The sequence below is a fragment of the Podarcis melisellensis genome (assembly GCF_964234715.1).
Source record: "Podarcis melisellensis genome assembly, chromosome: 2".
Classification (NCBI taxonomy): Eukaryota; Metazoa; Chordata; class Lepidosauria; order Squamata; family Lacertidae; genus Podarcis; species Podarcis melisellensis.
The window spans coordinates 59,252,787-59,280,545 of NC_138529.1; the positions used below are offsets into that span (position 1 = coordinate 59,252,787).

The 27,759-nt window shown below is 40.8% G+C and overlaps 2 protein-coding genes across 56 annotated transcripts in view; both read right to left on the bottom strand.

Moving 5' to 3' along the window:
- Positions 1–881: 881 nt before the first annotated feature.
- On the bottom strand, positions 882–12,789 carry PHYKPL (5-phosphohydroxy-L-lysine phospho-lyase). 6 transcript variants are annotated; one of them, XM_081900634.1, is made up of 13 exons: positions 12,468–12,780; positions 9,894–10,012; positions 8,934–9,093; positions 8,214–8,288; positions 7,495–7,582; positions 7,282–7,398; positions 6,872–6,954; positions 6,235–6,460; positions 5,519–5,673; positions 5,236–5,325; positions 2,432–2,562; positions 1,692–1,745; positions 882–1,479 (listed from the first exon to the last, which is right to left on the bottom strand). In XM_081900634.1, the coding sequence occupies exons 1-12, from the start codon at positions 12,524–12,526 to the stop codon at positions 1,723–1,725; spliced, it is 1,326 nt and encodes a 441-aa protein (XP_081756760.1). In that variant the 5' UTR covers positions 12,527–12,780; the 3' UTR covers positions 882–1,479; positions 1,692–1,722. The 6 variants fall into 6 exon arrangements, with proteins under 6 accessions (XP_081756760.1, XP_081756763.1, XP_081756764.1 ...); XM_081900637.1 differs by lacking the exon at positions 12,468–12,780 and adding an exon at positions 12,272–12,373; XM_081900638.1 differs by lacking the exon at positions 12,468–12,780 and adding an exon at positions 12,128–12,261.
- An 898-nt stretch (positions 12,790–13,687) lies between these two features.
- Positions 13,688–27,759, bottom strand: part of COL23A1 (collagen type XXIII alpha 1 chain) — a 314,166-nt gene continuing 300,094 nt past the window's right edge. For 47 of the 50 annotated variants that reach the window (XM_081900617.1, XM_081900604.1, XM_081900585.1 and 44 more), the window contains 8 exons: positions 27,607–27,678; positions 27,448–27,501; positions 26,419–26,445; positions 25,561–25,614; positions 24,837–24,923; positions 23,838–23,900; positions 22,107–22,145; positions 13,688–20,019 (listed from right to left, as the gene is read on the bottom strand). In XM_081900617.1, coding sequence (XP_081756743.1) covers positions 19,966–20,019; positions 22,107–22,145; positions 23,838–23,900; positions 24,837–24,923; positions 25,561–25,614; positions 26,419–26,445; positions 27,448–27,501; positions 27,607–27,678 — 450 coding nt within the window. In that variant the 3' untranslated portion in view covers positions 13,688–19,965. Of the gene's footprint in view, positions 20,407–22,106; positions 22,146–23,837; positions 23,901–24,836; positions 24,924–25,560; positions 25,615–26,418; positions 26,446–27,447; positions 27,502–27,606; positions 27,679–27,759 lie in introns of all 50 variants that reach the window. The other 3 variants (XM_081900616.1, XM_081900584.1, XM_081900586.1) reach the window with 3 other exon arrangements.

Here is a 27,759-nt window from a genome sequence, read left to right on the forward strand (position 1 = left end):
TAAATATTACAAGTTCATGGCTGCTGAATGTAGCATAGCTCTAGTTACTTGGTTGTTTTTTTTACCATTTTCATAGACCCCATAGTTTGCTTGTCAAAGCATGAGTGGTTGCAGTGAACAGAGCCTGAAAGAAAAGACTGTGATTTAGCCTTTTTATAGCTAAATGTAATCTATTCATTTCTAAATTGTCCCATGCAAAAGCTAAAGGCTCCTATAAGCAAACCCTACTGACCCAAAAGCAGGTTGTCTCAACTATCATGAGACACTACTCTGGAGTTTTCTTCTTCCACTTAACCTGTGTGGTGGGGGGCAGTTCTGCTCTCTGTAGCATGCAATTATGGATTGTTCCATACTCTTCCATTCACTGAGTCCTTATGGGGCAAAATGATGTCAAATTGTTGGCATCCTGTGGTTTTTTTCTCCTATGTTTTCATGTGCAAAGAATGGAAAAGTAGTGCAGATCCATGTGTATTGTAGCTTTTGCCTTTTTTGAGAGAGGTACATGGTCTTGACACATTGGGATGTGAACTTGTTGCCATGCATCTGTGCTTTGGCATGTTTACTGCTGTTCTGGTCAGCACCATTTTATTGTATTAGTGCAGGTTAAACAATAGCAAGTTGAATTTTAAAACACTTTTTAGCATATTATTTTTAAAGATGGAAATTTGTGTAACTGTGCATCTAAAGAAAATCTAAAAAGCATGCTCAAAATTGTCCTTCCATACCTGTAGCACTAGGAGCCAGCAGTCTGAAGAGATACTATGAAGTAAGGTCACTGCTGATAGGGACACAGTAAAATTTCAACCAGCAAATTAGTTCTAAATAATGTAGGTGGGTAGTTCCTAAATCTATGTCATCTAAAAGTAAAACTTTTTTTTAAAAAAGAATGAACTATTATTTTTTATTAGCATAGCCAAATCTGCTATCTGGTTTAATAGTTCTTTAGTACCTCCCTTCGATCCTGAATGAAAAATATAACATGGATTTGATGGTAGGTAAACACTTTCCATGTAAAATTGCTTGTTGAAAACATTTGGAAAAAATATTTTTTCTCTGACATGCTCATCCCTACAAAACTTAGAAAAGATTGCCGCATAATTAAAATGTTGGTATGTTTAGGTATAAGCTTTGCTAACTTTAGCCGTTGCTTACTTTATTGTTAGGAAGGATGAAAACATGCCCACAAATGACTGGAAGGTGCTAATTTTATAATATAAACAGAAATGAGTGTAAGTTGTGGTTTAGGTTCTGTAACCAATAAAGCAGTTTGTTTTCTGGATAAATCAATTGATTTTTACTCCACTGCATGAAGAGTTGGATCAACAGATAACATCTGTAGAGCTTTGAACTTATGTACTATCAGTATTACAACAAAGACAATAAATTTAATAATTGTAGTTGGGAAAAGGTAGTATTTTTGGTATTGTAGCTTAAGTAAAATATATTAGAAACATGGTAGAATTCAGCACCATGTCTGTAAACCTGTAAGAGATGGAATGAAAGAATTAAATATCCACATTTCAAAGCTCAGTGAAAGTTTCCTTAATACTTTGTAATAACATGCTTATTGTAGATTATACATTGCTAGGATATAATTGTGTACATTCATTGTGTATTTAGATTAATGAATTGACTGGATTCCTTCATGGAGTATTTGACTCTTTTTTTATCATCAGATTACCTGAATACTTACCATATGAAGGTAGTGGAAGTGAACTTTCTCTAAGCTTCTCTTTTCTCTAGCTCTGTAGAATATTCAACAGTATTAATTAGATGATTCTACATTTCCCTGTGGCAGAGACCAATATTACTGGTTTTTCTTCCAGCAATACAAATTTTATTCTCATCCTTGAAGGTGCTAAAGTTGATTCTTTGACATCTTCTTCCTCCACCCACTGTATGCTGTTCCTCTGTTTGCTCCTGAGCTAGACTCAGAATAGTGTGCCCCTTGCTTTTAGTGTCCAATTGTGTTTCTATTGGCAGTTTTTTTTCTTCCTTGCATCAGAATTCAGGTGGAATGGGCAGAACAGAATATAGACTAAATGTAGCTACATCTCAAAATAGCAACCAAAACAAAGGAAGGGTTTCCACATGGAAAGCAGCATGGCTGACAGTGTTTCAATATGTGCTCATCCCCAATCCCCTTCTCTGAGAAAGGCAGCTGTATGAGAAGACTTGCATGTCATGAATGGCATACTGAAAGAAGTCATTACAGTGGGGAAGGTGTTGGGGCCTCAGTGCACATACATATAGCACAGAATTGATTTCCTTCCATGGGCCTTAAAAATCAATGCCTAGCGCCCCGTCCACGCTTGAGTTGCAAAGAATAACAGGCAGTCAACAAGTAAAACACATTTTAAATCATTCAGCAATGTAAATCTTGTTCTGTGTAGGTGCAGGATTTGTTTCTCAGCGTACTTTCCTTCCTTACCTGTTAATATTTTATCAAGCTTGTCCGCAACCAGTTTTGCATCTTCTGTATTGAAACAGAGTGGTGGCTTGAACTTGAGCACGTTTCTGCCTGGACCATCTGTAGCCAACATAATGAATTCTTCCTTTAATCTAGAATTTTTTAAAAGGAAAAAATGGCTGATTGAAGTAACTAGTGGTAAAATCTCTTGTCAGCTATTTTGTCACTGCCACAGTATACAGTCTCTACTAAAAGCACCACTGTAAGCTATCAGTAGCTGCAAAGAGCTTATCAACACTACCAGCAAATGGGATATTCTTCCTGCTCCATGAAGTGGACTAGAATTGGGCCCCAGAGCTAGTGGCTTTTTGCACACTGTGAGTTCTATCCAAATAGACTACTTAGAGCAGACCCAAGTAAGTCATTAGCAGTGTTTTTTTCTGGCGGGTTACACTGGTATACAGTACCATCGCTATTTTTTCTAGGAAAAGAAATTATGAATAGACGTGTTTGCCAGATATTTGGGTAGAAGGAACTAATCCTGGGTGACAAGGGCAGAGAGGCAAAGCTGAGCATGTCACAGGGCAAGGTTAGAAAATGACTGCACACACTCCCTTCCCTTCTTGCTTGTTGTGGGGCCATGCATTTTCCCTACTGCAACATTGGGTGGAACTGGGGCACGGCTGTGAGGGAGAGGGGGAGGGAGCTGCTCTGCCAGGATGGGCCGGGCTCAGTTTGTGGGGTGGGGAAGAGAGGGAGCATAATTCGAAGGGGCAGCAGAGACTTTTTTGCCTGTTTTTGCTGGGTGATCGTGCTGCTGCCACCATTGCAAAGGCAACTGCGTCCTCTGGATGGCTGGCTTAGCCAGTGGCACAGGAGGGTGGATATTGGCAAGCACATTTTTTCTTTTGGTGACTGTTGCTGCTGCACCTTCTTCACTCCACTAGCCAGTCCCCTGGTACTTTAAGCTTGCCTATGGGCTACCTGCCCTTTCTGGGAGAGAATGGGGGGTGGGGAACCTCCACTGGAAATCCTTATGGGAGAACCTGTGTAGGGGGCCTGACGCACACGATTCTTGGCGGAGGAAACTACGTCCTGCCACAGACCTACAGGCATTGGAGGAGCATCAGCCACCGCCATGCCCAGCTGGGCACCTGTTGGAAAACATCAGCATCAAGGGGGGGGCATCAAGGGGGTGGGGCAGGCGGTCAGAGAGAAGCAGACTCTTGTCTTTGCAAAAATAAATTGTATGTGTCACAACATCCCACCCTCTTTCTGATCAGCATTTGAGGGAGCGGCAGAGATGGATGGATGAAGCGAGGGGGGAAGGAAGTGCCTCCACTTGGCTGTCTCCCGCTGCAAAAGCTTGTTTTTCTTTGCCTTGCTCAGCAGGCTTTTTTATTATTATGGTGCAGTTTTTTCATTATGGGCTGCATACAACAATACTAATAATTTATTACTTCTACCCAGTGCTTTTTTTCCTGGCGGTACTTGCTGTAACAACTTTGTGGTGAGTACTGCCACTTTTTCTAGAAACAAGCACTGGTCATTACTATTAATTTCAATGGGCCTACTCAGAGTATGTCAGAACCAAATAAGTCAATTGAGCGGCACCTGACAGTTTTGATTTGTGTCTAATGAACTCTGCACCAGGTTGATCGCAGTAGTTCCCTGCAATGAGCTGGGAGCCTGTCTGCTCCAGAAAGGTTATGAGCTCACAGCAGAGAATGCACACAATCTCGCTGTGAATAACTTAGCAGAGGTAGAGAAGGAAGGAAAGAGGAATCCTGTTTAATAAACTTATAAAGATGGTTGATTGGCCAGACCCTTACTATTGCCCTCAGTGTATGCTGACCCCCATACTTGCTCTCATATATTGTTCTTACAGTCCACCCTTTACCAAATGGTTCCAGGCAAGTTACAAAAATGTCACAGTTAAATGAGCACAGTTTACATTAAAATAATAAAATATGGATACCAAGCCATTTTCCAAGAACACTTTCTGTTATCACGTGTCTCAAAGAGTACACCAAGGTGGGGGATGTTCTGAATCAGGTGGACAAAGTCCACTGATTGACAGCTGTATTGTCCCACCTCCCTCCCTTGTACAGTGCTTCCCAAGTACCTGACAGACAGTTGCTTGATTGAAAGGCACTTGGGAACTGCTGCACAAAGCACTTCCCAAGTACCAAGCTCAGGACTGGCAAAGCTGCTTTCTGCATGGATTGGCTGTGATCCAAGTTCCCAATGGGAAACTGTTGCACAGCTGATCCCAGCAGGCCTGAAGTCTTCAACCATGCTAGTATCAGCGGCATGAGCTAGACCTGCTCCACATCTAATGTCCTTGCAGACAAACTGGGACTTATGCTGGGGTATCTTTGCTACCCAGAATAACTGGAAGGCGCTACTGACAGGACTGTGATTCAAACTGGGAAGGAAGAAGACACAAGAATAATTTAGCTTTGATGAGTTGGTGTGCTTTCCTTTTCTTCCCTCTGCACTCAGGCTGTAGGCTGGGGTGGGGAACCTGTTATGCTCCAATTACAACTCTTTATCTCTTGTTGATGGGAATCCCAACAACATCCAGAGGACCACAGGTTTCCCACCCCTGCTGTATATTCTCTGCCCCCGGTTCTTGGAATAAACACCCACAGATACCTGTGATGGATAGAAGGTAAGTGCAAAGGGAGGAATGGCTTAGAGGCTCCACATATCTTCACTTGTAATATTCACATGACCAACTCTTGAACATACAAGAAATCTGGAAAAAGTGAGGGGAGACACAATGAATTAGTGTTGATCAGGGATGGGGAAACCATATATACCTTGTTATGATGATGGCTGCTTCTTCAGTAGCAGGGGTTCTTTTCTCTTGATCTTGCACCAAATCTACTCCAATGAACAATCCAACACCCCTTTTAAAAGAAAAAGGGTATCGTAAGAAGGCAACAAGCTGCAATGCATAGATATTGTAAGTTGGCCTCTCCATTTAATGCTCCATTTTAAAAAATGGCAAGTGGCGGTAAGGCAGGTACTTTCTCTTTATAATGAGGATGAAATAGTTACTAGTTATAGCACACAAAGATTGGATTGTTAAGAAATTGATACCTGACATCGCCAATTAGAGGATGTTTTGCTTTTTGCTGATTGAGTAGTTCCATGAGGAAGCTTCCCACCTGGAGGGCATGGAGTTGAAGCTGTTCCTTCTCAATCACATCCAAGACCGCTATGCCTATTGCACAGGACACAGGATTTCCTCCAAACTGAACCCGGGGCCGGGGGAAGAAAATCACAAAGTAGAGATGAGCTTTCTACATTTAGTAGTGGACTAATCTGAACTGAAAGGAATTCTAAAAGCAGCACACTGCATCTGTTTATATTAAAGTACTTTAAACAAAACTGGGACACTGGTGGCGCTGTGGTCTAAACCACAGAGCCTAGGGCTTGCCGATCAGAAGGTCGGCAGTTCGAATCCCCGTGACACGGTGAGCTGTTGTTCAGTCCCAGCTCCTGCCCACCTAGCAGTTTGAAAGCACAAAGTGCAAGTAGATAAACAGGTACCACGGGAAGGTAAATGACGTTTCCGTACGCTGCTCTGGTTTGCCAGAAGCGGCTTAGTCATGCTGGGCACATGACTTGGAAGCTGTCTGTGGACAAACGCTGGCTCCCTTGGCCTATAGAGCGAGATGAGTGCGCACCCCCTGAGTCCACGACTGCACCTAACGGTCAGGGGCACCTTTACCTTTACATTAAACAAAAATGTCTAATTAAAGATTACTTTCACAGGTAGTTTGCAGTCACACAGTACGGATTTGGGAAGTTACCGTGTTAAAATACTCTACTCCTGTTGCTGAAAACGCCTCTGCAATTTCCTTTGTCGTTGCTACACAAGAAACAGGATGCCCATTGCCAATTGGTTTTCCCATGGTGATAATATCGGGAATAAAATCCTCTCCTTGAAGTTGAAATGCCCAAAAATGTTTGCCAACCCTTCCAAAGCCAACTTGAATCTCATCAGCAATGAATACACCTCCTGCGCTGTGTATGTGCCTATTAAAAGAGCCAAATCACACATAGGTATAAAAGAGTATAAAACCTAATAAATTTATAATTGGTTTAGTAGCTGATTCTCATTTTAAAAGTTGGAATATTTGATTGTGTGCTTCAAAATATTAAATTTCCTTAAAAATGTAATAAGCACAATGAACTAAAAATTGTTCAGTGCTGACAAAATCGAACAGTAAGTAAGATAATTCCATTAAAGAAAGTTGCACACTTCTAAGCCTTATTGTTTTCAGTGTGACACATGGTTATTTCTCCCAATGAAATCAATGGGATTTAAAAGTGCTTAACTTTGGCAGAGTTAACAACAGCACCAAAAGTCCTTAGCCAGAAGCTCAAACAAAGCAGTTTAGTTGGGAGTGGGAAAATATATAAGGAAAGTTAAAAAGCAATACTCACTCAGCTGCCTTTTGAAAATAACCAGGTGGTGGAATGATTTGTCCAGCAACACTTGGTAAAGATTCCACAAAAAAGGCAGCAAACTGAAAAGATAAGATGAAGTGACTTGAAGTCAGTAGCGGTATGCATGCCACATTTCAAGCTGTATCAGCATTTTGTGTTCCTAATTCAGAAATCTTCATACAGTACCAGGCTGTCAGCCTGCCTTCCACACACACAAATCTTTGTTTATTGAGCAAATGGTATATGTACACCCAGAAGATAAATTATTATCTGAAACCTTTTCCGCGCAGTTACTCCTTGAGATGAAATATACACATTACATGTGAAAAATTTTCAGAATACATTCAACTCAGGTTGACATTATATGACGGATGAAAGGTTATATTCCACTTAACTCCTTATTTTACCTTTCTTCCTTTTTGTTGTGCTTGGTCAATTATTTTTTTCACTTCGTTGGCATATGCCGTGGCCGGATCCTTATTGTCTTCTCTGTATAATCCTCGGTAGGTGTCAGGAAGAGGAGCCTGTCCAAAGAAAGTGTAATTGCTATTCACCATCACCAGAGCTTAGATGAATTAGAAATAATGGAAAATGGTCAAAGTACACTCTCTTTTGCATACCACATGGACCCATTCCTTTTGGCCTTCTAGATTTCTGAATTTATATGGACTTATGTCAATCAGGGATGTCAGATGTCCATGATAAGCACTTTAAATAAAAACAAACAATCAGTAGAACCACACAGTGAAGTCTACATTAATTCACTGGGACTACCAGAGATTTTGCAGCATTTAGACTGCCAAACTGAAGCTGCTGCTGTGCTTAAGCACTTCACATATTCATTCTGTTACCCCTTTCTGGAGAAAGCAAGCAGCTGCCTGGAGGATAAATTTGCTGTTTCTTCAAGCTCTTGTAATGACAGTATAAATTACGATTTAGTCAAGAAGCACAGTGCCCATTCCATTGGTAGAACAGTGTAATTTCCTGCAAGGTTGTATGTACTGTACCTTCATGTTGACAACATGCAACCTGGGGCCCAGAAAAGGGACTTAAGGAACCTGATGTACTTCTGGCTCAGAAACAGAAGCAGGTCTAGGCTTGACAAGTACCTGGATGGTAAGTTGCCTGGGAGGCTCATGTACCTTGCTCTGAGATGCCTTGGAAGAAGGGCAGGATTCAAATGTAAAAAATTATGCAAGAGAATAAACCCTAAGACACTCCCAACTTTCTAGTAAAAACATGTCTACATTGGGCATTTCAACTTTCTCTTCAAAAGTTAAATGAAAATTCCCAGGTTTGCTTTATAATTTTACTTTGTTAAAAGTATATATATACTTACTGGTCCACCACAAGTACGTCCTCATGTTTTGTATACTGCCGTGCCAATCTCAGAGCAAGATCATTGGCTTCTGACCTACAATGAAAAGGTTATGCAGCTTTCTCTTTCTGTAGAATCAGGTAACCTCTCCAGCTTTACTGTTTTGTATCTATAGTCTACAGAACTGAGCAACCAGATTTCAAATGTACAAATTGCACAGCAAAATGACAAAATGCACAAAAAGAAATACTCAGCATTATGGTTTTTGACCCACCCAGTCTATATGTTTTGCTAATTGTTTCCTTGCAGCTGCATGGTGTGAGGTTTTTCCTCCAAGAAAGGAATGCACAGAAATGTTAATTTTTCTCTAAAGCCAGGAACTATGTGTATTCGTCCTAATTTGAGGAACATAAGTTAAAAAACAAATAAATTTCAGGCATTTGGCTTAATCAAAGCAGTTTGATTGTCCCAATAAACACAGCCTGTTTTGCAAACAATGTATAAAAAAGATGTATAGTTTTATAGGCTCTACCTATTATTTGTTTCCAATATTCAATTTCTAGTGTGACTAATTTAATGTTAACTGCTTCATCTTACATATTCTTACTTAGCAGGATTTCATTCTAAGTTCAGTTGATATTTACTTCCAAGTGAGCGTGCACAGGACTGTAGCCTTAGAAGGAATGCAGCTTGAGATGGTGCTCATGAAGAAGTCCTATTAGCAATGTGTCACAAACTTACCCTGAATTCAAAAAATAGAAAGTGCACAGCTTCTTAGGCAATGTATTAGAGAGTCTTTGTGCATAGTCCACCAAATTGTCGTGCAAATACCGAGAGTTTGTATTTAGTGCCAAATTTTGTTGATGTGCTGCTCTGATCACTTCTGAGTGGCAGTGTCCAACTGAAAAATAAGGAAGATGCAAGATGAAAGAATGCCAAGTGTCCATCCATAAATGCTATTAAGACAAATGTTGGCTCTGACTCCTTTATTTTATATATGTCCTTAAATAATTTAAAACGTAAGAGCCAAAGGCCCATCTAGTCTAGCATCCTGTTCTCACAGTGGCTAATCAAGATGTCTATGGGGAAGCTCGCAAGCAGGACCCGAGAGCATATCTTCTCTCCACACTTGAGATTCTAAACTGGTATTCAAAGGCATATGTTATAACTTTGTTTGTTTGTTATACTGTAACTTAAAAATTTCAATAAATATTTATAATAAAAAAAATCAAAGGCATATTCCCTCTAGCAGTGGAGGTCTTGTATCAGGTCAGGGTATAGGTGACTTGGCTTACTGGCTAGCCAAACAATGCCTGTACAAAGGCTGTACAAATAGGCGTAATAGTTGCCTTCCTACCATGTCATGCCAGCCTATTCAGGTGCCTGATCTAGCACTGCTGGCTATGGAGTTGTAGGGCTGAGGTTTAATGGGCATGCACTGGAGTTATTTGTGAAGAGATCAAACATTTGTCACATGGGGCAAATTTGGATGTGTGTGTATGCGATAAGGAACAGGTTAACTGCAGGGAAATGATTAAGTGCACACACTTAAGCCCCTGATTTTCCAAGCCAGGTTTCACTGGCCAGAATCGGTTTTGTCCAGTTTAAATTGGGCCAGCAGGTTACCATTACAAGAATGTACACATAAATGTAGTTTAGGCCTGTGAGTGCTTATTAACAAGAATGTGGTTTCATGCTTGCCTTGAGCAACGTTGTTGATACAGTCAAGGTACTTGTTTCCATTTTCATCATACATATACTGGCCCTTTGCACTGATAATCTTTACAGGGTCTTCTGGGAAAAAAAGCTTGCAGGAGGATCTGAATTAAAAAAACAAAGTAAAATTGAAATGAGAAGCAAATACTCCCACATCACTAAATTTATTGCATTTTTTTAGCATGTTCAATGAACTAATGTTTTAAAATAAACTTTTTAGTTAATTCCCTCCATTCTTGTTACTAATTCAATACTAAAAAATTAGTCTAAACTTTTATCATACTAAATTTCAAGAAATACGAGCAGTAATTTAAAGCCTCCGCACTAATAAAATCTAAGAGGGGCTATTGCTTAGAGAAGCCTTTGCCAATTTGGTGCCATTGACATTCTGAACAAATTTTGACATATTTCCCTTGAGCCCCAGCCTTTATGGCCATGCTGGCTGGAGCTGACAGTCATGGTAGTCCAATGGTAGCGGGTTGGCAAAGGCTGACTTAAAGAATAAATTTTACCTTTTACATACCCCTCATATACCATGTTTCAGTTTCTATGCTCTGCTGAAAGTAGCCTCCTTAGCCCTCTGTAGCACATTCCCAGAAATTTCTCCTTTTGAAAGGACTACAATATGTCAGTTGTAGAGAGACCTTTTAGAAGTACGGCAATCCCTTTATTTGTATTTATATGGTAACCAGGATAAAGATTAGGTTGTTTCTCCAGTGGTGGTTCTTTACTGGAGAGCCATAGCATTGTAGAATTGTAGAGTTGTAAAGTACCCAGAGGGTCATCTAGCCCAACCTGCAATGCAGGAATCAACTAAAACATCCATAACAGATGGCCAGCCAATCTCTGCTTAAAAGCCCCCAAGGCAGGGGAATCCACTGCACTAGCTACCAGACTTGTTCTGCCAAGTTAGTGCTACAGAGTTTAGCCAGAGGTAATAATCAAGTATCATAAAACAAATTGAACCTTACAATTTTTCTTCTCTCTTACCTTTTCTTAGGTAATTTCATTTATTTAAAATATTTCCACCCCAACGTTTTGGGCAAAGCCTCATAAGGCGGTTTACAGTATAAATGCTCAAAACAAATTAACACAAACATCAGATTATAAATATAAAGCAAATATGGGGTGTCAGCAGTAAGATAAATGCTTGGCAGAAGTATAACGTCTGTAAAGTCCAGTTAAACACCACAAAAGGAGATTCATGGGAAGTAATTCCACAGGTGTGGTGCCACCAAAGGTCCTGTTCCCTGGTACCCAACAACCTTAGTGGCAGGGGTGCCCAAACTTTTTTCAAGGAGGGCCAGATCTGATGAAGTGAACATGTGTGAGGGCTGACCGAAATTGCTGAGCTTTTTTTACAATTTTACCCCAAAGTTGTTGACATTTTGGGGGGGATTGAAGTTGCTGAGCTTTTTAAAGGATTTTACCCCAGGACATATACTGCCACGGGGGCCAGATTAAATTGACCACCGGGCCGGATTAAGCCCCTGAAATGGACTTTGGACATGCCTGGTGGCAGGTCACAGCATTAGGCCTCCAAAGCTGATCTTAGGGCCTAGGCAGTTTAATGTGTGTGTAGGCAGATCTTCAAATGATCTGTTTGCAAAACAACAACCACAGGCTGACACTATGCCCCCAACATCACCTGGACAGGCCCCTCTAGAAAGGGTTCAGATCCCCACTTGGCCATAAAGCTGACTGGGTGACCTTGGTTCTCTATTTAAGCGCCTAACCTACCTCACAGGGTTATTGTGAAGATAATGGGCGAGGGTGAGAGAAAGAGAACCACGTATGCTGCCTTGAGCTCCTTGAAAGCAAGGCGGGATATGCATCTAGTAATAAACCAGAAATGTGAATTGAGGGCATGGAACGGATAGTCAGGAGATAGCAAGTACAGTACTGGGCTAGGTGTGAGGACTTTGTTCTGAAAGACCAATAAAAAGGCCTGACGGGGGGGGGGCGGGGGAAGAGCTTTATATCCTCACATTAGAAATTCAAACATCTGCTGGATCAGAATACATGTACATTACATTTATGTGCCCCTGCGCATTAGAAATCAAAACAGCATTCAGTATACTGAAGCAAGCATCTTACAAAGCTGTGGGAGAAGAGCGACTGTATTTTAATCTATATCCTAAGCGTTTTGCAGTATTGTTAGGTCGCGTGTCTTTCTGTGGTAATCCGCGAAAATGAGAGATACAAGCTGGTAAACCCACACGAGGCAGCCGGATCCTATGCCGCGGGAAGGGGCGGAGCGGGATTTGCGACGGGAGCGAGCGGGGCATATTGCGGGTCTCTCTAGCGCGCCTGCCACGTAGCATCTATAAACCGAGCGAGGCAAGCAGGTAAAGGTATCTGACCCAAACGCGCCAGGAGCCGGAACACGTCCCGGACGTTGAATGTTTCGGATGGGACCGGTTTTCCTGAGGCACCGACGCCCGGCTCAGAGTCACGTGGGCAACCTCAAGAGGGGCACACCTGGAAGGAAGCGGGGGGAGGAAATACCCTCTAGTCTCTGGAAAGACACCCTCCCCTCTCAGCAGAATCACCACCTACCCGATGAGCTGCTTCCGCAAAGCCAGAGTCTCCTGGCGGCTGCGTGGCTCCGCGCTCATGGCTGCCCAGAAGTGCGGGAAAAGGAACCGTAGAGATAGGGTGAAGATGCCACTCTAGGGGCAACCTGGTTTTCCTGGAGGAAGGCTTTCCGGGTTCCTTGTGAAGCTCTTCCCCTGCTCGGGGAGGCGGAAGTGAGAGCTGCCTATAGGAGACAGTGGGGGGGGCAGCGGTTTCTCCGCCCCGGCAAAGAGAGGAAGCTGAGGCACTTTCCGTTTTTGATTCTCTTGTGTGAAATGTGATCTTATTGCGTTTCCGCCTCGACCCCCCACAAGCCAGTGCAGCCTGTTATCTAAGAGTCGCAGCTTGGGGGGGGCGGGGTCCATGATAACCGACCCGCTCCGTGCATGAACGCAGGCGAGGAATCCGCTCCCGCGTCTGGCCTGAGCAGCCGGGATTCTGCAACGCCCCCTGGTGGGCGCGCGGTGGAACTTCCTCGGCTGGGCTGCAGGCGGCGAAGCCCAAAGAGTAGAGTCTGCGGCTCCCGCGAGGGCAGTGTCAGAAGCCGCTGAAGAGCCTCGCAATGAAGCAGTTTAGTAGGTGGGGTTCCCAACCCGGCGCGATTCAGTGGGCGATGCTTCCCCCTCACCAGCATGGGCGTGCCGGGAAGCGCTCCACCCGTTGAATTGCTGTGTCCAAGAAACAGGTGCCCTTGTTTTTGCAGCGCTTCATCCTCCAGTTAATTTTCTGGCATTTTGGAGCTGGAGTTAACATGGAAGGCTCTTAACATGTTGAGCCGAAAGTTTCAGAGAATATTAATGTTTGTCCGCTCATCAAATGTTTATCTGACCTTGTCAAATATATTTTCTGTGCAAAGCTTTCCAGTTCATATATATATATGTGTGTGTGTGTGTGTATTCTTTATACAATCCAATGTAAATCTGTTTTGGATTATGACAGTGGGCATTCCAAACATATATTTGAAAGTAAGAGTAACGTGAGACTATTAGTAAGAAAATGAATTGGAATAATTCCAGTTTGGTTTTGTTTTTGTAACGGGACTATTTTTAAGTAACTGTTTTTAAAACTATTGGTCTGATTAATGGAACAACTTACTTTAATTTCAAAAAATAATGAAGCTAATTTGAATTCAAATGCTTTGGATGTTTTATAGCTCTGGTTAGGAATGTTGCAGGAATATAATTCACAACATAGTAAAAACAATCTGTACAAGAAGCAGTTTATTCTAAAATGGTTCAAATATCAAGTCTTACTACAAATCAAAAAGCACAAAACAATGGGAACACCGCCAAACTGTGCAGCGCCTGTTGTAAAATTTACAAAACAGATCAGTACAAGTCTATATTTTTATTCAATAATTCATAATACTGTATTAATGCCTTCATTTTAAAAATAGTTGTTCCCCCATAGTACAACTAAATATAGCAGTTGTTCTGGCTTGTACGTGTTAGAAATTTTACATAAAGTTGTAATCAATGACAACTAAACATGTCGCATAAATATTCCCTTCCAACTTTAAGCTATACCGTACATTTTATTGAAGCTCAGAAGAGTTTTTCAATATAAAGCATGTAAAATACATTCCTCAAAATTCTTCATGAAAGAGGCATAATTCTCAAAGCCCTTTTACTTAGTAGTTACTGAATGAGATTACTTGCATGAAAAGGAGACTTCTATGTGCAGTTTGTAATACCGGACACTACCTTGGTAATTATGAGTCTGTCAACCCCTTCATTTGCACATTCATACAGCTTCTATATATACTTCCTGAATAAGAGTTTTACTGAATATAAAACACAAGTTGTATTATGTTGATCTTTGCTTAGAATCTCACTTAAAAAGTAGAAGATACGCAGTCCAACTGCTTTTGGGGGGGATTGTCCTTTGCTCTCACTTGAAGTCAAGGGCACTTTCTGATACAGAGTCACTGTAGGTGCTCAGCACACTGTAAAACAGGGGGCAGCAAGTGGAGGCACCTGGGCCAAATCCAGGCCCCTGACAGATATTGCATTTGTCAATGTAGAGGTGAAAGGGGTATGCAGAAAGTGGCATCTGTGACAACAAAACTTTATAGCCGTTGCTTCCTTCCCCACTTAAGTGGCCTGTAGGGAAACTGCTGACCGGGGCTGTAGAAGCATGCCCTAGTTTTTGCAAGGCAGACAAGCAAGTTAGCAAAATCTTCCTGTATATTGAGCAGTGAATTACATTGTTCACTGTAGTTCAGCTTCTGCCTGTGCAATGAGTAGCAGTAATTTGTCTTAAAACTTGAGCAACTTGGGCACTAGTGAGTTTAAACTACTATTGCTGCACATGTTTTTTTTACAGCAAAACATTGAATTGGACAAGAGGCAAAGCCAAACTATATTTATAGTTGCAGCAATATATATTCAAAATGCCAATTTAGAAGTAGGCTGAAAACGTTGACAGTGTTGTTTTTCAGTTCTGTGGCACAACATTCTGTTGAGATAAACACAGCATGATATAGCAGATGTGAAATACTTTCAAGCTCCATCTCTTTAAGTGGAAGAGATTTAACCTGTCCATTATGCTTTACCGTTTAATTTTGATTAGATTATGCCTACTGATTACACTGATTTCAATTATAATTTCAACTCGGCAGAAATGTGCACTTCACACCCCACCTAAAATGTAATAATAAAATCAAGGTCAACTACTGAATCTTAGGAATGCTTTCGAATTCAACTGTCTGCTTTGCCAAATGAACACTATATGTGAATGCAGTTTATTCAGCATGCAAAAATGCATTGCTTAGGAGGCAATAGTGAATAAATGTTCAATTATTGTATCCTGATACTGATCAATCACTTTGCTGGATATATCTTTGGAAATCAAACCCACCTAGAAAATGAAAATTAGCCGTTTGAAATCAAATTATGGAAGGGTTTTAGTACCATATAGTGCAAACCTTCACTTTTTTAAGCTATCAAGTTGAAAAATTATAAAATTATCAAAAACTTTAAACAACATGTAGTGAAAATATTGAATGCTGGCTATTCTTTATATTTCCATTCAAAATAAGAGCAATTTAAAGCGTAAACAAATTTGTTGTTATTTCACATACTAAACAGATTGGTGCTTTTGAAAGCATATTAATGTCCTCTTATATAAAGAAGCCATGTTGATAATCTTCAATGTTTTAAAATACTGTGCTGGTTAAAAATACCAAATCACTACTATTCTGATGGCTAGTAGCGATTTGGTGATCTTAATCGGTACTTACGCACAGTAAATAGAGCATTTCTATTAAAAAGGAATTACCTAATTCCTTTCAGGGCTTTAAAGCTGTTATTTCCCACAATTCCCAATGCTACAAAAGGTGATGCCGATAAGCATTTTAAATGAGTATCTAAAGCAGGAGTTACAGGTTCTTTAGCTTTTCAGATGTAGAACTACCACTCCCATCAGCCCTAGTAAGCACTGCCAATGGCTAGTGATGGTGGGAGCTGTAGTTCAGCAACATCTGGAGAGCCAAAGGTTCCCCGCTCCTGATCTAAAGTATACCTTTAACTGAACAGAAATGGATCAAACTACTGTATCTTTGTGCTGGTGTGTAGAAATTTAATGCGGAAGCAAAAGCTTCTGATTCTTCCTTGCAGCTGTGCTGGAGGACAAAGGGAAGAGAGGGAGGGGAATAGCATGACTTTTGAACCAGGCCAGTACCTGCCGCCACCACCACCAAAATAAATGATATGTAGACAAAATACGCAGTTCTGAAGCATCCCATACAGGAGTCCCATTGCTAATATATTCAGTGAATTCACTCTGACATGCATTCCATGTGGTATAGACTTAGGTTTGAACTATGAAGCTTAGGAGCAGGTCTTGGGCAACTCACAATCCTTTAACTTACCTCATAACAGGAGTGCCAACTTAGCCCCTTGACCATGGGTGCCATGCAATGTGCATGGCCCTGGCACCAAAATTTGTGGCTGCCCAGCCCCTTTATGGGGAATTTTGTGGGTGCTCCGGCACCCAAGGCCCCAGGGAGTTGGCACCTATGCCTCATAAAGTTATGTGGACTGAATGAGATAATGCTATGTGTTCTTTTAAATTATTTATCATAGATACTTCCAAATCGCTTACACCTTCTTGGAGGAAAGGAAAGAAAAATATGAAGTTGCTAACAATAGATGATGTAGAGTCACATTTTATAAGGAGTCTCACTTTGGTGCTGTCTGCAATTGAAATAACTGTTGCTGAAGGTTGCTCTTTCTTTACAAATATGTTATCACTGAACAGTTTGCCAAGGACTCACAAATAAAAATGGGTTTAATGTGCTAACAAACAATGTATCTGTCTCCACTTGTGTGCGCCCACTTCTTGCATAAATATATTTTATTGCAGCACTAATAAGTTGAGTTCAGAAATGAAAAGTACTTTTAAACATTTCTTCTGGATTTTGTTTTTCCAGTGCTGCCACTGACAGCTGTTAATAAGAGAGAATGATGAAGAGGTAATTTGTCTATTTTCTCAAAAAAAGAATAGTATAGCCAGTATTAAATTTCATAAGCAGTGATCCAGAAGGGCATGGATGCATGTGGCCTTTTTTTGAGTGTTCCCTCACAGAAACTTTGCCCCTCCCCACCAAAGCCTGTAAATTAGTAAAATTGAAAACAATGAGGTTTCAAAATTGAAAACAATGAGGGAATTTGGAACGAAAATGGGAATTGGGGGGGGATTTAAAGCAGCAGGTCCACCTGCATCTGTCTTGACTGGGGCTATAATTGTGCATTATTACTATTGTCACACTACCACATACATGCTCCAGTTTTTTGCTTCCTTTCCTTCTGCTAAGGATGACATTAACAGAATTAGATAGAAGTACAGTGTACTCAGCAAACACTACAGACTACAGGGAAATATTTTGCCAGGAGATAAGATTTGGAGGAAATGATATGCTGAAGACTAGGAAGAAGAGAGTTGATTTTGCTGCCCATGGACTTGCCACTGGTTTTTGCCACCTGTAAAAGAGTATTACATGCAGAAAACGAAGCTATGCACACAGCTGTTTGACTTTCAAGGAAGCCTTGAAAGCTAGTCCTTTGTTTGGAAGTTTACAGCATTTTAATTGACAATTTAAAGTATCTAATTTCTTTCTTAAGTCAGTGTAGTTTATCTTCATTTACACAACAGTCTAATATCAGTACCGAGCAAAATGCCATATGGACATCAGAAATAATACAATAAAGCTATCTTATATGTAACCCAAGTAGTTAACAAGTGAAGCAATGTTAACTTTATAGTCTATTTTTGTGTGTATAGTATGCATCTTCTACCATGTGAAGAATTGTACACTGTTTAAAGCATTAACTGCAGTTTTCCTAGAAGACTTTACAAGTAGTAATAATAGAAATAATATACATTATTGCTAAAGATTCAGAGGATAGCAATCCAGAACCCCTCTTCTACCTTACACTAACGGAGAGCACCATGCCATCCTTACACATGTGAATTCTGATCAGTAACGCGAACCAGCACTTTGGAATAGAATTACACCCCATCTCTGGGAATGAGGGCTTAAACTCTGAATTAGGATGAAGCCAATTAGCACCAAAATAAAACGGGAGAGGGAAATCCAGGCTTCCTAGGTTTTATTCAAACCGCGAAGTATTATGTCCCTTGGTTCCTATAAACGTGTGCTTTCATCTTAGTTTTGTGCCTAGTTGATCGCTGTCACTGCTTGCTGGTGTTCAAACAAACATGACGCTGAGGAAACAGTCATATAAGGCATTAGCTAAATGTTCAGAGGCGAAAGGGTTCAAATGCTTCCATGAAGCTGAAATCTCTTTCCACGAGTCAACATTGCTCAGTCAGTTCTGCAGCTGCTCCCAACTATGCCTGCCAACTCATAGAGAACTGCTGTGCTTTTAACAGCCAGAGCCAGGAGCCATTAACTCCACTTCTGCTGCTCTCCCTATTTACCTCAGTACCTTCCAAGCAATATACTTCTACTTAACATGTTCTGTAGCCTTTACTTCTTAGGTAGCATGCCTCCTGGATGCTCCTGGGTCCATCCAGCATCAAAACATCATTGCCAGAACCTTTCTATACTCATTGTATGCTTGTGAAAACATTTTCGTTAACATGGGCTTTTAAATAAAAGATTCGAAACCTGGAGCGTGAAGAGTTTCGCCAGTGTGGTGTTTGGCAGAGGAAGCAAACCGGTGGAAGTTAACCTGTATCCTTCCAGATTCTGTTGGACTCCAGCCCCCATCAGCACCAACCTGAGATGACAGGGTTGCAGTCCAGCAACATCTGAATGGCTCCCCATCCCTAAAGTAAACAAACTGTGTGTATGTGATCCCATTGGCAGCACAACAACAAAGGGGGTATAGAACATTATATAGTTGCATAAATGGGTGAACAGTTTTGGCTGTGCTGCATGAAATGAAATTGCCTATTGCTACAAATATAGGTTCAAGGTAGGCTATGTGTGGGCATGCTTAGGTTCTTGAAATTAGTAAGCTCTTGTTCAATATACCAATGGTAAATATGCAGGATACTCCACTAGCAGTATTTTCTCCTTTGATTTGTGCTCATACCCACAATCCACTGGGACTTAGTTGCATTCCAATCAACTGCTAGAGTTCCATGCTTTTTGTAACCATTGTGTTTTGATTTGGACAGAAGTTTCTCAGGCACACTAAAGAAATGTGCCTGTTCTCACTTGATGCTTTGCTGTAAGGGGTCACTGATGTAACAATGGCGCACCTTTGTTTGCTGCATAAAATATGGAGATTCTCCTAGACACCTTTACTTTGGAGAACTGAAACTGAAAGAGTTGTTTCCATGACCAAGTAAGTAACCACTGATGCTATTAATGAACTCCTGTGCTTCTGACCATCGGTAGTTTTATTTGGGAGGTGCTTACACACCAATGAAGATACTCCTCCTTGAGTTATGTACTTGGTTCTGCATATGGGAATGGGGGAGCAAAGTACAAAAACAGAGCTCCAGTTTATCAGTACTGATACGGCAAGCCCTGCCAATTCAGGGAAGCAAGCACTGGACTTCATACAGGAATCCCTTTCCAGTTTGCAAACATGAGCTGGCACTCATGGACTGTGGCTGTGGAAGAGGTTTTAATCAGCACTGGTGTTATGCTGCAAATCTGTAAAACAGATGAATATTGTACTGTTTCCTCTGTGTGTGTTTGTGTGTAATCTGTATGATATGTGAGGCACTACAAGTTTTTCCAATTCCGCAGTAATTATAAAAGTTCCCAAAGAGAATCAACCCGCTTTAAGTCACAGATTGTAGAATGATAAGCAGAGGTTCTCCCGGCGACAAAGTTTTCTACATGTGGAAAAAGCTGCCACAGATGACAGAGGTGATCATAACGACCAAGAACGTAACTGTTTTCTTCAAGGTGGAGGTATGTAGCAGCATGTGTTTGTGTTGTATTTCCGGGTTGGAGGTTCCTCCGACATTCATCCGTAAGCCACCGTTTGTCTCATTTCTAAGGCTGCAACTTCTTTTTCTTTTTCATTTTCTCCTCCATTTCTATCTGTGGCTATGTGCAACAGAATTGCAGAGTTGAAAGCCATCGGTTGAGAAGAGGGGAAGTTCCTTCTCCCATGCAATTAGGCACACAAGGCATAGTTTCTCAGTGCTGTTATTCCACACGGTAGCGTTAGCAGCAAGTAACAATCATTCCCAATTATTTCAGAGTGTCCAGTTATAAAATAGTTGTTGGTTATGTACGCTTGTCCTATGGGCCTTGGAAAAGTTTATATCTTTTAAAATCCATACATGAAAGCATCCAGTATAAAAAGGTCAATATATTACTGTTGAAGAGTTATTGTTTTTTTGTGACTTCCCCCCTCTTTTTTGTATAAAAATTAGAAAAAGATCAAAATATATCACACTATTATTTACACAGTCCATGCTTGGAGGATCACTGTAAAAGAACACAAACATGTTTAAAAAAACACACACACACACACGGGCATAGCATGCATCTCACTCTCATCTACTGCAAGACAGTGTTTGCAACTATTTGGTGACATTGCTGACTTCAATCTTTTATTATTATTATTATCATCATATATTGCATGGTTTAAACTCCCTAAGTGCAATCTTAAATGAGGATGTGGAGGCAGTAAAGTAGATGACTATCTACTTTTTCCAAAGCTGTACCAGTGTGTATCATCCAAGGTGGAAGATAGGCAATGTAATTATTCCATCTAGCAGTGCTGATTCTTTTTCTTTAATTCTCGCCATTTTCTTTAATTCTCGCTTTTCGGAAAATTTTTGGAGGGGATGGAGGGTGGGGAGATTAATGGGTCCAATCCCAGGGCCTCTTGAGGGAGTTAATGGGCTTTGGATTCAGTCAACTGAAGGCCACCTCTGCCCTGCCTCTGCTGAGTCCATTCTGTCCCTAAAATGCTCCATTTGGGGGCCTAACACTAGCTACTGCTGGTAGAAATACCACTTGCAATAGGCCTATGGAAATCTATGCCTGCAATAGATCTATGTCCACATGCTTTCCTTGCAGGTAGAAAGACAGCTCCATCCTATCTTTTCCAGTCAGTAGATCTAAGGGATTGCTCTGCCCTTGCTTAATAATGCCTGACATGTGTAATGATCTCTAGGTTGCTTGTGCAATCCTCCTGTTGGTTTGGACGGCTTTCCTCTCTACCATAGCTTGAAACAGAAGCACCACCCAGTCATTTGCTGCCCTTCTTTGTATATGTAGCCCTGAAAACAAAACACTACAGGAGAAAGCTGCAGAGAGACTCTCAGAAAAAGGTTGGTTGGACATAGGAAGAGTTACAATAATAAAGAAAAAAAGGCACTAGGTTGTTTTGTTTTCGCCTCTCACATAAGAGCTGAGCTAAAATGGGGGAACTGACTTTTGTACATGGCTTTATGCCCATTGAAAAGTGTCATATAGGTGGGGGAGCATGAAGTATTTGCAGAAAGAGTCTCAGCAGCCATGGCAGCAGAGCCATTTCCTCCTGTTTAGCTATACTGTATGGAAATCCAAAATCGATGCAGCTCTAGTATTAAAACCTGACTCAGAAAAATAACTTAAGAAGAGGGTGATGGCGAGGGCCCACTTTCAGCTTCTGCTTCTCATGGAAATTGCTGCCTGCCAGCACAAGTTTACTGCTGTGTGATTGTGGCCTGCATTCAAGGACACTGGTTTGCCACCATCATGGGCAGCTCTGCCCTAAATTTACACTAATCTAAATGTGTTTTTAAAAAAAATATATAGCATAATGCAGACCTGAAAGCAAGATGCAAAGTCAGCATTAAAATGGAAATAAAACCAGATTTATTTGCCAGGCATAGAATCAAAAAGATAGAATCAAGCAGGAATAAGTTGGCATATTTCCTGACCAATTAATTTTAGTTATATTTTCATAAGCAAAATGCTGAGTTTCTTGTCTCTTTGGTCTAATCCCTCTATGATGGCTATATTAATATGCGGGTATTTAGCAAAGATATCTACATTTGCCTCAGTTCATTTTCTCCCCCTTTCCCCCCTTTTCCTTTACAAAATAGCTCTATTATGTATTAGTTCCATGCTATTACTCTTGCTAAGCAACAATCTTAATTCAAGCCAAAGAGAAAATCTACGGTAGTGTACAATACCTTGTGCCAACATCCTGGTACTGGTAATCCATCTGGTCCCTGCAAAAAGTAAGTAACAATTTTGTATTATTGGAAATCACCAAGTGTATCATAACAGCAACACACACACACACACACCATTTATGATGGATGTGCAAGACCTACCATTACCATAAACGTATTGGAAATCTCCATGCAAAAACCATGTGCTGTGTTTAAAAAGTAGGTATGTAGGAACAAATCACATTCCATGTATTAATTTCACAAATAAAACAATTACACGAATTCATAAACAATTGCTTAAAAAATTCATCAGCTCTGTATTAAAGCAAATTTAGTTTTTTGATTTTAAGATGTTTTGTTTCATGCTGTAATATGAGTTTGATGAAGGGAGGAAAGAGCTATACAAGGATAAACTCAATACCAATATAAGTAAAATTATTTCAGGCAACTCTCAGACAGTATCTCTTAGCTTAACTCTGTGACACGGGAGACTGACTGGTGAATGGCTGTCTTTCAAAATGGGAAGTACATTGCGAATGGACAAGCAGAGGCATGAACATCTTCCCTACCTATCTTAGGTAAAGCATTCTTTGTTTATGATGCATACTGTTTCCAGGTTTAGTTTCTGGCTATCAGTTGTAAAATACTTTCCTTGCTTGCAAACCATTTTCTTTCTTGCGACTTGGCTACACAGGTCAATTTATAATGTTAAAAATGCATTATAAAAATGTGACACTAGATGGTGCTGTAGAGCAGAATCTAAAGTCAATGGCAGATACCTTGGGATTGTTGTCCCCCAACCCATAGCATTTTAATGGCATATTTTTGTATCTGTATAGATCCAGCAGTGCTCTTGAGGGGGGTGGAATAGGCTCACAACATCAGAATAACTCTAGCCTATGGGATTGGCTGATGTGATAATGTATGCAAGCTGGTCATTCATTCAGAAGTCAACAAGACAGGGAGAGTGCTTTAGATAATTGAAATGTTAAAATCATTTGTGGCATCAGATACATAAATAGGCATAGCTGTCGATTTCAACCTGTGCACTCTGAAACTACTCAAACTTATTTGCACAAAGAACGTGTTTCAAACCCCATGACATCCAGGAATATGTGGCTGAATGACACACACATACTAAATGTTTGTGCAAATTCGTATCAGTTTAAAAAAGTTTTTCTCCCTCCGCCATTCCAGGTATTTAACTGCCTGGTCCATGCATACAACTTGCTAAGCTTATAGTAGCCAGAAGTATTGACAGACCTTTGGCTACAAACCCAGACACTAGAATTAAAAAATACATAAGCATTTACTGTATTTTTCGCTCTATAACACGCACCCGACCATAACACACAAGTAGTTTTTAGAGGAGGAAAATCCATAGGCATGCCACCCGTAGGCATTCCCTCCATAACACGCACAGACATTTCCCCTTACTTTTTAGGAGGAAAAAAGTGAGTGTTATGGTGCAAAAAATACGGTAGTTTCACAACGTGGCATGAATCTGGGTGGAATGGAGCATGCCCTGGCTTGTGAAATGTCAGTTCTTCCATATGTCTGTACAACTTTTGGTCTTTCACAAGTCATACAGACACCTGACAAATTCTGGCCACATTTTCCTATAAAAGAATGGAGGTTCCAGAGGGAAAGGAAGGGAGAAAGCGGAAAAAGACTATGTTATGCAAGAAAAGGGTTAAGTTATGCAGAAAAAGTCATGCAAAAGAAGAAAAAAAGGGGGGGATACTATACCAAAGGGCAGAGCATATCCACACCATCCAGTTCAGGTAAACCTGGCTCCCCTTTAAAAATGAACTGTTAATTGAAAATGGGGAAATATACAGAAAAGTTTATAAGAAAGCAAAAGGAAAGAAGGAACAGAAAAAAGTAAAGAAGTAATTCAGAAGCTTGCAGAAATGTTAAGCATGGGGGATCTCTGACCTGGAGGGCAAATGTGGTCCTCCAGGCCTCCCTTATCCGGCCCTTTGTACTCTCCCCAGGCCACCCCCTCACTGGCCCTGTCCCACACCCTCTTGGGCTGCTTTCCTTGTGTCCTTCAACTGCAAGAATGCCTCTTACTTGCCTGGAGGTAGGGTAGATAGGTGTGTGTAGAACTTCTGACTTTTGCATAGCCAAAATACAGCCAAATTAAGAGTCGCAGCCTAATGTAAGAGTCACATCCAGCGCTCCAATAATTTTCGTCTGTGGGCACACCCACCGGCATGTGACTCCTGCATGCCTGTCCATGATATTCAAGATATTTAAGGCTGCCCCACCCCTTTTGTGATGTTTTTTGGTCACTTCTGGGTTTGGCACATTGTATGCGGTTGCGCATATATTGGACACACCAAAAATGGTCACTGCCTGTATACAGGACTGAAATAAATCAAAAGTGGCTTGAAGAACGAACCATCTGTTTGTGCCTATTGTGTGCTTGGTTTCTGTTCTGTCTTCCTACTGTTAAGCTCAGCAAGCAGTCACATTGTTTTTTCATGGGTTTCTTTCTTTGATTGCTGATTTGCATATGAGGTGCCTTTCCCATTTTGTGTCTACCCTAAAACATGTACGCCAAGAAAGTGACGTTCCAGCACCATGATAAAAAGAAAGACCAGTGAAATGGAACCATTGGCCTTCTGCCGTTATCCAAGTTCAAAGGCGTCTGCCTCCAGAAACCTTTTTGTGCTTCAGATGTCAAAAAGCAACGGAGATAATTTAAAGCAAACATATATTCCCAGCAATATCAAACCATACCACTGGGCAAGGCTGATCCAATCCAGGCGGCCCTGGCTCTCCCTTTTGCCCTTTTGCTCCTTTTCTACCTGGAAGTCCTCTTTCTCCCTGTGACACAACAGAAAAATCAAAGCTCTTTTATAATATGAAAGATTGGAGTGAGAGAAATACCACTTGTCAAGTCCTGAATTTAGCATCCACCTGTTTGCATTGTGTTATAGACTTATATAAGTGGCTTATATATCATGTGAAAGCTCAAATATAATGTACAGAAATTAACAGAGAAGCACCAGAAAGAAAGAATAACCTGCTGTGTGAATGCAGTCCATGAGTGGTCACTTAAGAACAAACCTTGGTTAGCACTCATGGTTCATTTGGTGAGCAGCAACCTACTAAGCTGCCTGGGTTTGGATGTAGTGCTTAGCCAGACTATGGTTTTGCTCTTGGCAGCATGGCAGCGGAATCAGGAGTAGGAGAGAAGCAAAGGGGGACATCAAGAACAAACCTGGTTACTGCTCATAATGCTTTATACTTTTGCCTTGCATATGCATTCACCTACGAAATCTGGCATATGACCACATACTATTTCTGCAAATTTGAACTAGCTTCAATTGAACAAGATATAGTTGGGCTCCCCTGTCCTCAAAGATTAAAGGGGATGTTGTCAGTGAGTATGGACTTTTTGTGTGTGAACAGATGAATCAGAGGCAGACATTTAGCTCAGTGAATTAGAAGCAATACAGACCTTTTCTCCTCTCTCACTTTTTTCTCCTTTTTCTCCTCTTAGGCCTGGGAAACCCTATAAGAGCAACATGGGGAAAAAATTATGTGTTTAGTGCCAAATAGTTCTGGTAATGAGGAAAAGGAAAAACAAGGTTGTTGTTGTTGTTTTTTAAAAGCAACCACTATGAATTGAGACAACGAAACATTTTCAGAAAAAAGTATGTGCATGTTTTGTACTAGTACTGTTTGTTTATTTCTTGCACCCCACTCTTCCTCATACAAAGCCCAGAACAGCTTAACACCATTTATAAAGTCCAGCATTAAAAACAAAGATAGGCTGTGATTCACTACAAAGTGCAAAAAAAAATATCACTTGGGATATTGCTATTAAAGCATTTATCCTGATGAAACACAAGGATGTTGCAGATCTTATACTGCTACTCATATGTGGCCCAGGGACACCTCTTTCACCTTGGTATAAACCAAGGCTGGATCTACATTGACCTTCTAAACGTTTTTGAACTGAACATTCTCTAAGGTTCAGTGGCAGTTTCCCTTTGTCAGTGGTTCATTGCTCTGCAGCGCGGCAAGTGTAGATCCACCCCAAATCAGGCAATAGGTCCACCTCAGCAGTACTAGCATCTGTTATGATTGCAAGGGACTCTTTAGGATTGCTGGTGGAAGTTGTTTCTGACAATGCAACCAGAGACCCTTGGCCAAGAAAGGCGAATCTTAACCTGAGATGAAAGCATTTGCCCTTCTACACAGTCATGACCCCTCCCTCTACTAATCATTTATAACGCATGAAAAAATCTGTTTAATTGCTTCCTACATTGTTTGCTGACATACAGATAGTATAGATAGTATACTCATTACTTACATCTAATCCCGGTTCCCCTGGCTTTCCCTAGGGTTAAGAGAAAGAAATGGAGACAGTTAACTGGTGAGATTGGGAAACCACAGGATTCAACTAATGGGTCCTGTCAGAGGAAGTCCTGCGCAAAGACTTATGCTTGTGAAATGGGGCTTCTCCCCTCCTCACCCTGTACAAACAATTTCAGTGCTGCCCTGAAATGGGCTTGGGGGTGGGGGTGGTTGGGATAATGTCCACAACAGCACACAGAGGGAGGATATCATTCTGTCTGTTAAGCCAAAATGCTTCCCCTGATGGAACAACTGCCTCAGTGTGATGTTGAATTTCTCTCCATGTTAAGTGGGTTACATTTATGTTAAGCAGATACCTAGTTCCCTCCCATTGAAATCCGTAAGTATTAAAAGTGCTTTGCTGACTGGGTTCTGGCCCCTGTGCACAGCATCTGGACAACACACATATTTTTGTTTTAACAGAACTTCTGTAATTTTAGTAACACAAAACAACCAAAGAGGAAATACTATTATTGTGTTGTTGTTTTTCCATTTTCCATTTTTTCCATTTCCACAGACGAATCGTTTAAAAAACAAAACAGAAAACTGTAGAATTTCACCACTGACTCAGATATGATGTCTATAGTTCGGAAAAGCTAATCACATGCACTTTTACACTTTTACAGCAGACGATCAGAATTATCACTGCTGCAACTCTCTGCAACACTGATGGGAAGTCTCTGAGAAAAAGACCACACAATAATTATGAGGTTTCAAAAAGGTGTCTGAAATCTGTTTTAAATTTCCATGTAGGGCTCAATAACTATTCTTATCAAATTCTCTACCATTACAATAATACTTAGAAAACAATTTAAGTTTGCCTGTAAGGAACTTTTATGTAACACAGAAGCTTTCTGCTTCATTAAAATTTAGTAGTTTCAAATAAAATAAAATACAGTGATGAGTCATTTCGTATCCCTTTGGAGGACTGTGGTGGATGAACGCGTTAACCCATTTCCCATAACAGATCTATATGCGTTCTTACCTTCTCCCCTTTGGTGCCTGGTAAACCAATAAGCCCAGGAGGACCAGCAGGACCCTGGAGAGAAAAGAAAACTACTATAAAAAGGCTTGGAATATTGCTATCTGCTTTTTGCTTTCTAATGAAGCACAAGGATGTTGCAGATTTTATACTACTACTCACATGTGGCCCAGGGACACCTTTTTCACCTTTATGACCACTTTCACCTTTTGCACCCTTTGCACCATCTGAGCCCTGCATAAAAACCAATACATTTATTAGGGTTTCAACTAGTTGGTTTTTTAAAAAATCACTTGCTTTATGCCCAATTCATTT

What these genes read in the sequence shown, in the direction of transcription:
- PHYKPL (XM_081900634.1), bottom strand. Translation starts at nt 12,526, where the DNA reads ATGAGCGCGGAGCCACGCAGCCGCCAGGAGACTCTGGCTTTGCGGAAG. An exon ending in GACGTACTTGTGGTGGACCA is followed by an intron (nt 7,583 to 8,213) that starts GTAAGTATATAT and finishes TTTTATTTAAAG; the next exon opens with TGCTTATCATGGACATCTGA. An exon ending in AAAAGGAATGGGTCCATGTG is followed by an intron (nt 7,399 to 7,494) that starts GTATGCAAAAGA and finishes TTCTTTGGACAG; the next exon opens with GCTCCTCTTCCTGACACCTA.